The 13,771-nt window shown below is 36.0% G+C and overlaps 1 protein-coding gene across 1 annotated transcript in view; it reads right to left on the bottom strand.

Annotated features, from left to right (window-relative positions):
* Positions 1 to 785: 785 nt before the first annotated feature.
* Positions 786 to 13,771, bottom strand: part of TACR3 (tachykinin receptor 3) — a 66,658-nt gene continuing 53,672 nt past the window's right edge. The window contains exons 4-5 of the mRNA XM_054591829.1: positions 2,621 to 2,817; positions 786 to 1,098 (exon numbers count right to left, since the gene is read on the bottom strand). Coding sequence (XP_054447804.1) covers positions 786 to 1,098; positions 2,621 to 2,817 — 510 coding nt within the window. The remainder of the gene's footprint in view (positions 1,099 to 2,620; positions 2,818 to 13,771) is intronic.

Raw genomic sequence — 13,771 nt, 5'->3', positions numbered from 1 at the left:
AGAATGTCATAGGCATTTGCTTTGTCTTTTAAAGGTCCAAATTTGGCTATTTCTTAGCTTGGCACTTTATGTAATGGTCAAAAAGTAAATTATTATTATTTTTTCTTTTGAAGCCACTTTCTCAGGAAAAGAATAAAGAGAACAACATGTAGCAGCTTAATAATTTGACCAGATTTCCTTTTCAGTTACATTTCAAGGAGATGATTTTTAAATGCTAAATTTTTAAATTAAAAATTTAAATCATTCTACAAAATGAGTTCTCTTGAGCAAAAATGTTTATGAATTTACACTCTTTGAGGTTATTTTTCCATCACTCTAGTGGGAAAATTAGTGATTTAAATTTTTTTCTGTTTAAAGCTGTAGATGAAGTTCATTTTATGTAGATTTTGTTTTTATTTACAACATTGTATTTTAAAGGTTTTTTAATCCTTTGGGCAAATCAAGTGTCACTTTAGTTTCACAAATATATGTTGCAATTTTTAAAAGAGAAAAACAAAACACTTTAAAGTATTTTTCAGATATATTTGTCAGTTTGTTACATATAATGATTTTGAATTTTCATGGAATAAATTTAAAGCCCATTTTATTTTTGAGGGGATGAATATCCTAAGAGTGTCTTTGTTATGTTTATACGCTACCTTTCTCGAATGCAGCATAGCAACCTAAAAATTGCCCTTCTCTTTAGGGAGAGCATGTAGGACAGGACTGATACACAGTGAGGAGAATGAGGGCGCAGGCTTGCAGCATGGTGGCCTCACACTACACTTTCACCTCAGGAAATGGGTTTAGGAATACTCATCGACGGAGGTATAAGGTGAGCTTATGAAACTTGAAGTGGTGGAGGCAGACTTGGAATTTCTGCGGGAGCAGCTGTTGAAGCTTGGGTCTCTTGGCTTCGCTCTCTTTTTCCGACTGGATTGGGCATTGTCAGAGTCACTGGGGTCAAACACCACTGTCATGGACTCCATTCTGGTCACAGTGTAGAGGCTGCTTTGCCGAGTCGGGTGAAATCTGGTGGTCTTGAGCTCCAGCTCATCATAGCTAGAAATTTTGACAAAAGGACACCAGCGAAATGCTCTCTTGAAGCCAGCTCGAAACCTGAGGAGAAGTAGACCACAGGAAGAAAGAGTTGAGTTTTCAAGAGGAAATTTCTTTCAACTGCCACAGACAACCCAACTTAAGGAATTTCAGCCAACTTAGTCTTTGAATCTGAATTTCCAGTCAAACTCTTAGAATTTATGTCATAGTATTTATACTAGCGTTTAAAGTTTTTCTTGTTTGCTTTGAATCCCATGAATGAAAAGAAAGTCATCAAAGAGTAAAAGCACAGCATCAGGTAATCAATGTATCAAAGGAACAGTGTACCTGTCTTCAATAATTCTATATATGTGCATAAGTATAACTGAATTAGTTTTGCCAGGTAAGGCACTTAAAAATTACACATTTCAAAACATCTTTTCTTAGGCATAATTCCACATTATAAATTAAGGTTTTATTTAATGTTAGAATTAATTGGTAAGCTTGATTTTTTTTTTTTTAATTTTTATAAGAGTTTATTTGAGCCAAACTGATGACATATGTCAGGGAGCAAGATCACAATCCTCTCTTATCTTGATGGTTTTTATTAAATCACATAAGAAAGTGCAAAATCCTTGGCTTTGTAAACCATTAAATGAAGTTGGTTAAAAACAAATGTTCTGCTTGTGGAAGTGGCGTGAATTGATACATGGCTTAAGCAATTAATAAAAAAAATGTAAGAATTAAGTACTTAAGAAATTTAAGGCACAGTGTGGTGGAGGCCCAGTTGGAAAGAGGGATCATGCAGTTACACGAATTTTCTACTTGTGCTCAAAGCAGCTCAAAACACATTGGCTTATTCAGGAAATTAGCAACCCTGTGAAATTAACCCTACCCATCCATGCGCTGACCTCACAACTAAGGTGATTTTTACCTGGGAACCACATTTTACCTTTTGTTTCCAATCTTAAATTTAACTGTAAATATTCCTATTTTTTTAAACTTCACTTTAAAAATAGCTTTTCCCTGACCACCTCAACTTCTTCACACCCCATTTCCATGGAGGTTGCATCATGTCTTACTGACCTTATTATGCAGGAAGGCTAATGAGAATTCCTCTTGCTTTTACTGTTACTTCCATCACACTCACAACAACATCTGTTTAGAAGTTTATTTACAAAACATCCTTTTCAGTAGAGTACACTCACATATGTCATCATCTGTGCATTTCTGTGAAGTATCGTTTTTTTCTTGAAGACCTGCATACATTGTCAACTCACCTCCTTCAGCCCTGAGGGCATTCCTTTCTCTTTGGCAGATAAAATTATGAAAGGTTTGAAGAGGGAGTTTGGCCCATATAAAAACTGTTCAGCTAGAACGTCTAAGAACATTGTTTTGAGGATATAGTTGTTAAAGTGTGATACCTTATAAAGTAAGGGAAAGTCTAGAAAAATATCCAGCTCCGTGCTCCGCCTAGTGAATTTCTTAATTTTCCCTTCCTTTTGTATTTCAAATTTGCACCAAGAAGCTGGAGCAGTGTTATATGCTTCCAGTGAAGCCAGGTGTGACAAGAAACTTGTATTTGGTAATTTTGTTTTTTTACCTCTTATTCAGACAACAGTAGATGATGGGATTGTACATGGTCGAGCTCATTGCCAGCCAGAAGCTGGCCAGGTAGACCTGCTGGATGTATTTCCACCTATTTAGTTGTTGATAGACCGCAGTGAGGATGAAGTAAATATGATAGGGCAGCCAGCAGATGGCAAATGTCACCACAACAATAATCATCATTTTTACAACCTAGAAGAAAAAGTCATTAAATATATTATTGCAATGGCTGCAAAGCATATTTTCCTTACAGTACTGTTAAATACATAGCATGCCTGAGCAATAGTCAGCACTTTTTTAAAATGGGAGGTAACAAAGCAGCAGATGCTTATGGTGTCTCAAGAAAATATACTCGTGTCACCTTATCATCTTCACCTAACCTGACTGAATGGGTGGTGCTGAATCAAACTGAGACAGATTTATTTTAATACGTCTGTCTACTAAATTTGTTCACATTTCTTTGGGGAGTTTAGAATTAGTAAAATGTTTAGAAAATTTCAAACAAATAACTTTCAGGTTTACCCACAGTCAGATTAGAACACAAACTAGACAGTCTTGATGTAAAGGGCCTACGCAACACCTTACAGCTATGAAAACACATTATTTATGGACTGCACTTGTCATTCGACTGCAAGCTGAAGATTCAGATGAAAGTTGACAAGGTTAAGGATCGTAAGAGATATGATTCTAGAAATAGAAAAGCATGAAATAGGGCAATATGCTTTCCCAAGGGCCTAATCTCTGTGCCATCCAGGTGACTAGTACAGAGCTGATAGAAATTGGCCACCAGAGCTGAAAATCCCTGACAAAAGCTCACAGAATGTCATCATTGGCTATACCATTGATTTTCTCAGGACTCTTTAAATTGCATTTTTTTCTGAATAACTGTGTTCATATTTCTGCATTTCATCTCTCCTATTTCCTATGCATATGTTTGTGAAGTACAGGTAAGAGGTGTATTTTGTTATAATTTATATTTATACAATGTTTAACATATTTCACAACATTAATTAATTTTCAATTGTACTTTAGGAAACTGGAGCAAAGATCAAAAGACTTGGCCATTGTGGTTCATGAAACAAAGTTAGAGACTTTAAACCCCAGACTCTAAATGTCTAGAAAACAATACAGAGAACAATAGCGAATATAGGGCCAATTCTTTATCTTGAATAAGTTTGCAGTATAATAAAAAATGAAACTAGATCATCATCTTACACCACACACAGGAATAAATTCAAAATGGGTTAAAGACTTAACTATTAGATGCCCAAACCATAAAAATCCTAGAAGAAAACATAGGCAGTAAAACCTTGAACATTGCTCATAGCAATATTTTTACTCATATATCTTCTAAGGCAAGAGAAACAAAAATAAACAATTGAGACTACATCAAACTAAAAAGTTTTTGCACAACAAAGGAAATCATCAATAAAATAAAAAAACAACCCATGGAATGGGAGAACATACTCACTGATACATCTGATAAGGGGTTGATATCCAAAATTTATAAAGAAATTACAAAACTCAACACCAAAAACAAACAATCCGATTAAAAAATGGGCAAAGGATCTGAATAGACACTTCTCCAAAGAAGACTTACCGATGGCCAATAGACATATGAAAAGGTGCTCATTGTCACTAATCATCAGAGAAATGCAAATTAAAACCACAATGAGACACCACCTCACACCTCTCAGAATAGCTACCATCAATAAATCAACAAACAGCAAGTGCTGGCGAGAATGTGGAGAAAGGGGAACCCTTTTGCACTGTTAGTGAGAACTGGTGCAGCCACTATGGGAAGCAGTATGGAAATACTTCAAAAAGTTAAAAGTGAAGCTGCTTTTGACCTAGTGATCCCACTTCTGGGAATTTATCCAAAGAAACACTAATTCGAAAGAACATAAGCATCCTTATGTTTGTTGTAGCATTATTTACAATCGCCAAGATATGGAAGCAGCCCAAGTGTCCATCAACAGATGACTGGATAAAACAGCTATGGGACAGTTACAGAGTGGATTACTACTTGGTCATAAAAAAGAAGAAAATTTTACCCTTTGCAACAGCATGGATGGACCTGGAGAACATTATGCTAAGTGAAGTCAGTCAGTCAGAGAAGGACAAATACCATATGATTTCACTCATATGTGGAATCTAAGGAACACACTGAACAAACAAGCAAAAGAGAGACAGACTTCCAGAGAGCAGGCTGACAGCTGTGGGCGGGATGGGGAGGTTAGCAGGTAGAGGGATCAGGCAAAAAGGACTCCTGGACATGGACAACAGTGTGGTGATTGCAGAGGGGAGGGCGCTAAAAGGGGGCTAAATGGCAATGGAAAAAAATACAATAAAAAAACCAAAAATGCATAAACATGTGCTAAATGTAAAGGTGTATATAAAATTGAAAATAATATCTATGGGAACTTACTAGATTATTAATAGCAAGAATGACTCAATACATGTTAACTGTAGGCTCAGCAGATCTTACACTGAGTAAATTATTGACATTTTCCTTCCTGAATATGTGAACACCATTCTACTCCTTGAACAGTAAGCAAACTCCTGTCCACAACCATTCTCCCCAGCTCCTCCCTCTAGGATACTCTTACCCCAATGTTCCCACCGGCTAACAGCCTCATCTCCTTCAAGCTTTTGCACAATTCTTACTTTCTGTATGAATCCAGTTATGACCAACTAATCTAAAATTTTGCTATCTGTCCTTCTAGCACTCTCCCAAACTTTTAGCTTGATCTTCAGTTTATTTGTTATTTTTACCCTTTGCTTTGTGTCCCTTATTATAGAATATAAAAGAGCCAGAATTTTCTGCTGGTTTCATTTACTGATGTATTTTAGGCTTATAGACTGGACTTCATGCATAGCGTGTGCTAAAAATTTCTTTAAATAAATAAAGGGAACACAAAAAGATAGGAAAAGACATATAGCTAGTTAAGTGATTTCCAAGATTTTCTCCATCATATTAGTCACTGGCCTCATTTGTCCTCTAAATTTAAAATAGGGATGCATATATAAAATGAGCCTGAGATTTATTGCTATTTCCCTTTTTTAGACAAACAAATTCAGTTAATGAGTGCACGAATAATATAACTGATATACTATTTTGGGTTCATGAAAGCATAAGTATTACATTTCATTCTGAAATTGCCCTTGTTAAGGGCAAGAAAAAAATGTATCTATGATGATGTGAATGGTGCAGGCTACAATCTTAAATACTGTATCCACAAACTAACATAAAAGGTTATTTGAATGTTTTTATATAGACTGACTACAAACTCCCTATGCATGAACCTGTTTTCCAATGATAGCTGAAGAGCTGTAAAGGCTATTGGAGTCTTTTAAAGTAACTTCCAATGATCAATGTGGAAGCCCAGAACATGCGGAGATTAAAGTGAACGAGCAGAATTTCATTAAGGTACAATGTATCTGGAACAGAGGTATCAGATAACTTATTATTCACATATATATGGTCTTAAGGACCTTGTTGCAAAACATTTAGAAACTTATTAGAATATTTTCCTTAGAAAATCTAAAAGATCCAAAGCAAAAAGATCTTTTACAGTGAAACAATTGATACATTTTATTTATTTCTATAGAATATATTTAAACCTTAGGCCTCTGTTTCTGAAATCTTGTGGAGTGTTTTCAGATATCAAACTCTTGACCCCAGGTTTGCTGTAAAGGCAAAAGCAAGCTCTTGGGTGAACGAAACTGCCTTGCTTTGTGAAATGCTGAAATCATTAAATTGAAATTGCAATCCTGTCCCTCATAACGTTAATTAAAAGAGCACTTTGAAGCACAAATTTTGAGCAAGGATACATGTGCAAATGCTGTGAGCAGGTCCCCTGTGTGGGTCATGGCTGGACAATGGTACTAGCGCAAGGCTATAAATACTGAGCAGGGAAGTTGGTAGAGTTCCTGAAACTCCTGAGATGTTTAGGCAAGATAAGAGACTGTCATAGAGATGATTCAAATCCCTCACTATGTCTCGACACATTTTATTGTAACTTGACAGAAAGATTGATTGACAGTGACAGATGATCACTAGAATGAGTGGAGTGATCACACTGTAAGATATAAAAATGTTGAATCACGATGTTGTACACGTGAAACTAATATAACTAATATAACATTGAATACAAACTATAATTAAATAAAAAAATCTTTATAAGCCAAATGAAAAAAGGCATATTTTAAGAAAAAGGTTAACCTTCTGGTGTTTATTATTCACTTATTGGACTTTTCTTAAAAAGGAGAATTTTTTAAAAATTCAGACAAAAACCTTTGAATGAAAGGAGGTAGAGAAGACAAAACTAATTTCTGTATGCACTGGGATAGTAGTTAATGGTTTAATTGAGATGCAGATTAAGTGATAGATATAAAAACTTACTTTTCTGGGGGTTAATCAGGGAGTTCAGAAGGCTGTGTTTTCATTTTGAGCAAACAGATGAAAACAAAGAAAATGATAAAAGCAGTGCTACCAGATTGATGAATTATCTGCGGAAATCCTGTTTTGTAATTTCAGATTTCCTTTTTTTATAGTTCATATCCAGTATACTTTCGATGTCTTTCATAGTTTCAGATATAGTAAAATAAAGTAAATATTTGGGATTTTTCTCTTGAATCTAATTAGGTACAAAGTGTTTTATCAAAGATATATAACAAAACAGCCCCTTACTTTCTTCCAAATTTTTTATTGTGATAAAAACATAAAATTTATCATTGTAATCATTTTTAAGAGTACAGTTCAGCGGTACTAAGTGATTTATATAGTTGTGTGACCGTCACCACCATCCCTCTCCAGAACTCTATACCCATTAAATAGCCACTCCTCATTCCCTCCTCTCTGTAGCCACTTGACTTTTAAATAGAAAGTGTTCTAAATTTTATTTTTTAAAGATTGGGTATTCATGAAGCTTCTGAAGCAATGGACTTTATTTTCCCTGGTAACATGGACATTGTGGCCGTCCATTGTCTTTGGCACAGGAACTTATAGAAGGAGGAATAAGGGAGGTGGAACAAGTGATGTAGCACTTACAGTAATACAGCTTATTTTTCGTAGTTAAGGACCCACTTTAATCACATAGGCAGGATTAAAATGCATGTCATCAGTCACCGAGAAGAAGCTACAGGCACCTTTTGTTCATATATCAAAAGGAAAAAAAAACACCTTCTGATTTTTGTATCCTGTATAGGTAAGCCTGGAATGCCTGCAGCTGTTCTTATCTGCCACATTGAATTAAAGCAGAATAGATGATCTTGAGGTTTGGATTCTAAAAGGAGAAAAATCAGTCTAGGAAATGAAATGAAATACTGCCAACCAGAAAAAAAAACTTAGGAGTCATAGTCTTTAGGGCAGAATTTATTCTTTTTAAATGTTTGAATTGGAAATAGTCCACTCCATCTGACAAGAAACTTCTTGTGCTGATGAGAACCTCCCAGAGCAGAGGTTTGGAAGAACCATCCCCTTCGACCACGTAACCCTCCCACTTGGCTATAATCTTTGTCAGCCCAATTGTTCTCATGGACTATTGTATTTTTTTAAGTCAAAATAGTAGGCCTGCTTATTTTAACTACATATTAGCAAATTAAAATATTTTTAAGAGTAAGATATGGAAAAAAAACTTTAAAGCATCAAAATCTAAAGCACCGCTTACTTCCTCGGCTAGGTAGGTTGGGATTTTGCTGTTTCAGTTTCAAAATTGCAAGAGGATTGCTTAAAAATTTCATTCCTCTTGAAAAAATAACAACTAAGCAGTAACACTTGTAAAAAATGTGCACAATGTTCCAGAAGATGAGTTGAATTTTGCCAGTAATTTCAGAATTAGGTGGGCATAAAGGCATGTTATGTTACTATTATCCAAGAAATTCATTGCCAAATCCAGGACGTGCATCTCATTAACATGAGCTTAGAGCAATGCCTGTAAGTAATTATGTCAAGCCAAACAATGAGTGTTTCTGTATGTGTGTGTGCACGTGTGCATGCGGTACTGTTTGGCCTCTACATTAACTATGTATCATTTTTAAGGTAATTTCATTTTTCCATTGCAAACGTCACTTTTGAGAGCATTGTAAAATTTTAGATTTACAGTAATCTGAAGCCAAAGAAAGGGATGCAGCCATTAAAAACTAAATAAGATGAAACAGAAAAGAAGTATATTAAGGCAAAGGGAATAAAAACTGGGATTATAGTTAGAGATAAAAATTTAGAGAGGTTTATAGCTTATTATGAACTGAATTATGTCCCCTCAAAAATTTTTTTTAAATTTTACAAGGCCTATTTATTTATTTATTTTCTAGCTTTATTAAGATATAATTGCCATGTAACATTATGTAAACTTAAGGTATACAATATGATGATTTGTTACATGTACATATTGTGAAGTGATTATCACAGTAGGATTAGTTAACAAACACTTCAATCCCCTCACATAATTAGTAGGTTGGCCAAAAAGTTCATTTAGCTTTTCAGTAAAATAAAAGACACATTTTTCATTTTCACCAATAACTTTATTGATTTGATATTTTGAGTATGTTGGCTAGTTCCCTGTGGTATAATGTTGATTGTTCTCAATTAATGTCTCAATTTGATCTCTATCAACTTCAACTTCAACTCATCTATCTGACCACAGAGCATTGTCCATAGAGAAATCTCTAGCACAAAACTTCACAAACCACTTTTGACATGTTACATCAGTCACAGTATCTCCCCCAAATATTGCATAATCATTTTTTACATTTCAGTTGTGTTTTTACTTTTCTTAAAATAATAAAGCATAATATGCCAAAAATGTTCTCTATTTTATTCCATCTTCAATATTAAAATGGCTACACAAAAATTCACCAATTTTGATATTTTTTTAAATGCATGCGGATATGTCAACTGTCATAATACAATCTAACAAAATTGTTTTGAATGAAGTTAAAGACAACTAAGTCTTGCTAGAGCCATCTTACAGAAAAAACCAAATGAACATTTTGGCCAACCAATCCTTTTTTTTTTTTTTATGGTGACTACATTTAAGATTTACCTCCTTAGTGACTTTTGAGTTTATACTCAATGTTGTTGATTATAGTCCTCATGTTGTATATTGGATCTCCAGAATGTAGTCATATTGTAACTGGACAGTTGGAGGGTCTGCAGATAAGGTCTCCAGTGGCTTGTTGGCTGGCTTCCAGAAGGCGTCCATGACAGGTTAGTAGGAGTTCAGTTTCTTTGGTATGTATCGTTCTGAGCCCTGCCTGCTGTTCTCCCAGCTGCTCACTAACCCTTAATTGTGCAGCTCAGGTCTCAGTGCTCTGAATGGAGAGAGAGAGCGCTAGCTCTCTCTGGCAGTGCCCCACACATCTGGGAAAGCCAGGCAGGCACTCGCTCTCTTGCCCTTACTGGCCCCTTGGGAAAAATCTTGGCACTGAGCTATGCTGCCCTTGGGGAGAGGTGGCCTAGGTAAAGCCAAGCTATTCCTTTTACTGTCTTCAGTGTATCGTTTCAATGTTTTCACTCCAGAGGTGTGCCAGGACTTCTATGTTGGACTCCAAAACTTCCACGCAGGCTCTGATAGGCGGATGACTGTCTAAATCAGTGTTTTCTAGGGGCTCCTGGACCACACGTAGGAGAGGCTGGAGCTCATTCCTAGGCCACTCCAGGGTCCACAGCTGGACTGAGTTCTGTATATTTGTTACCTGACTCACAGTGGGGCAGATTCCTCCCAGGTTCCCTGACATGGTGCTGGTGACAGAATAAAAACTAAAGGGGGCTGTGGCCAAGTCTTTAGGTGAATGGAACTGTTTCTTAGCCAGGATGATCCTTGGAGAGTCAGCCTCCTGGTGTAGGCCTGTCTTCTCAGAATGACTCTCCTCATTCTTGGCTTGAACCATGGTTTCAAAATCTCCTACCTGGATCCCTTAGCGCCCACAAAGGCATTTTTGTCTGTGGACAGATGCTAAATTGTTATTGTTGAGTGGAGAGGTGAAGAGGAACATCATCATCTTGCTGATGTCATACCCAAAATTCATAAATTGACGTTCTAATCCCTTGTACCTCAGCATGTGGCTGTATTTGGAGGCAGGGTCTTTAACAAGGTAGTAATTAAGTTAAAATTGGGTCATTATGGTGGAGCCAAAACCAACATGGCTGGTGTTCATAGAAGAAGAGGTCATCAGGAGACAGACAGACATGTGAAGACAAAAGGTTGCAAACATCTGAAAACCTAGCAGGGAGACCTTAGAAGAAACCAACCCTGACAACACCTTTAACATAGACTTCTGGCCTCCAGTATTGTGAGAAAATATATCTCTGTTGTTAAAACCACCAGTCTATGGTATTTTGTTATGACAGCCAGAGAAGGCTAATACAGTGTTTGAAATGCTGAGGACAATATATTATATGGCTTCATTCCAGCAAGGCAGGGGACAAAATACTATGTCAATTTCCAGTGAAAATGAAGATTTCTGGAGAGGTATTGATTGCCTGTAGGACTGCTGTCAGGGATGTAAAGAATAGATGAGGATGTCTATTTTCTTCGTTTGAGCCTCTCTTAGGTCGCATACGGTCTTCTTCACAAGGACTGTTTTCCATTATAACTCCTTTGTTACAGAAATAATGACAAACACACAGAAAGCTTGCTTGAGTGAGGTGATAGATGCTTCATGGTTGTTATACAACTCAAAATCCGATTTACTCTGTCACTGGAGCTTAGACTGAAGAATGGTCCCTTTGATTAAGGCAAAAGTCTTCTTTGTTATCACACTTAGGTATTCACCTTTGAAGGAACAGAGTTGGCTTGTTAGTTTTTACAGAAACAAAATTAAATTGGAAAATAACCAGAGAACAAATTTTGTGGTTTACAAAACCAATAAAAGTAGATATATTTACCAGTATTTTAGGTATTCAAATAATCAAGACAAATTTTAACAAAAATATTTTGAAAGAAACTGCCACATATAACTAATGGGACTAAGTCATGTTTTTGAGGCTTTCATTATATTAGAATAGGAAGGAATGTCAAAATATGGTTTTAAAAATGGAATCTACTTTAAAGGTATACATCTTAGTAATTAACACAAAAATGTACTGAAAGTATATTATTCACAACATGTGGATAAAATATGTAAAAGCCCATTCATAATGGACTACAAGAAGGGAATGTGGTAAAGCAAATGGAGTTTCAAATTTTTCGATTCATGTCTTGTTCTTACTATGGAGATAGGCTGTATTAACTGAACATTTTAACTGAACAATAGTAGGGAGCCCATTCCGGACTCTGCATTTCAAATTTCTTTCATAAATTCTGGAAGGTACAGCAATGTTTTAAAAATTCTTACTCCGTGTTCTACTTACAGACTTTCTAATCCTACCTGCCAAACTTCTATTGCCTCATCTTTTCTTTACTCTCTTCCTGTGGTTCGTGTCTGAGGACGTAGGCTCTGCGCAGTCAACCGCAGGGCTCAGCACCACTGACTGCCCCGCACTCTGCCTCAGCGAGGCTGTCTCAGGACTCACGTGGAGAATCATCAAAGGAACATAACACTGATACTTACAATGTCCTTGGAGAAAGGCAAAGCCAGTGGAAACATTTGAGGGCAAACTGATGAATGAGTCAGTGCAGTTGCGTCCATTTTTGATTTGAGTAAAAGGTTTATTGCTTTTTATATTCATTAAAAATTTATGAATATAAATGAACTTAGCTAATCTTCATGAAAAACCTTTGATCACAATATTTCTCCCTTTTTATGGGCGAGAGGCTTCAAACTAAACAGGTACAATGATCTTTCAAAATCTCAAAGGCAAGCTCAGAGCTGGAATTACTGGGTATTTTAACTCTCAATTAGCCAAGGTTCATTTTGTATACATTCTATTTCTCAAGATCCTTAGAAATAGCCCTTTCTTCTTTTCTCAGTTAGCATGCTCAGGAGATACTTTTGCAAAGGGTAATAAAAAGAATCTTATTCCATGAAGGAATAGCCTGTTTGACCTTTATGGGAGATGAGATATTTCCCTAAAAATAAGAAGTTGGTGAGAGAAGAAGTAGGAAGTTGGAGTGGCTGGGAAACTTGCAGTCAGCACCTGGGTTCTCTAATGCTGCAAGGATATGGACAGATTAATCTGCACTAAAACGATAAAATAGGGGCTCGGTGCTTCAAATATTTGATGTGTCACGTACTGTCACATTCTTCACTTGTGTAGAATATTTTAAAACAAATGGAAAGGAAGTACAAATCCTTGACAGTCTCAAATGTTCATTATACCTAGAAGCCACAAAGCAGGTCTGCTTTAAAGATTACTGTGTTTTAGTTCCAACTAAATAGTTGCGGTTAGGGTTTAAGATCCTTTGATAGTCATAGCGTAGAGAGAGTCAGGAGGATTTTTGCATCAATTACCTATTTTGGGAAGAAAGAGTAACTGAGGAAACAGATGCATTAAACTGCCTGCCTAATTGACAACTTGGCAGAGCATCATCTAATCCTTCTCTGTTATAGTAGTTACAAGAAGAGATCTGCTATTTTGAGAATGTGCCTGGCCAGATGAAAAGGGCTAGGCTGTCGTCATTAGCCAGACCAATGGATTTCATCTCTTATTATATGTTGACATAACATATTCTTTTAAAAACACAGCATGGTTCATATATTGTGGGCTGAAATGTTGAGTCTGGCTTTTTTTTTGCAGTTGGTTTTTTATCTTGTTGGTGTTCATATTTTACTTTTTGAAACAACGTAAATATCAAATACTTAAGATTACTATTTTCTATACAATATCTAGTCTAAATAAGATCAGCCATCTCAATCCAGAAAAAGCTACAATTCATCACCACTAAACCAGTATTACAAGAAATTTTGAAGGGACTTCTTTAAGAGGAAGGGCAAGAGATCATAAATATGAATAATAAAATGGCAATAATTACATACTTATTAGTAATTGCTTTAAATGTAAATGAATTAATACTCCAAAAGACACAGGGTGGCTAAAAGGATAAAAAAAGAAGAACGATACATGTATGGTCTACAAGAGACCCATTTTAGATTGAGACACAGGCTGAAAGTAAAGGATGGGAAATGATTTTCATGAAAATAGAAATTACAGAAAAGATGGCGTAGCAATACTTATATTAAACAAAATACACTTTGCTATAAC

This window comes from Pteronotus mesoamericanus, unplaced genomic scaffold (assembly GCF_021234165.1).
Source record: "Pteronotus mesoamericanus isolate MK-2021 breed Mesoamerican mustached bat unplaced genomic scaffold, CSHL_Meso_final scaffold_232, whole genome shotgun sequence".
In the NCBI taxonomy this organism is placed as follows: Eukaryota; Metazoa; Chordata; class Mammalia; order Chiroptera; family Mormoopidae; genus Pteronotus; species Pteronotus mesoamericanus.
Note: the sequence above shows the minus strand (reverse complement) of the source record. Positions and strands in the feature narration are given on the sequence as shown.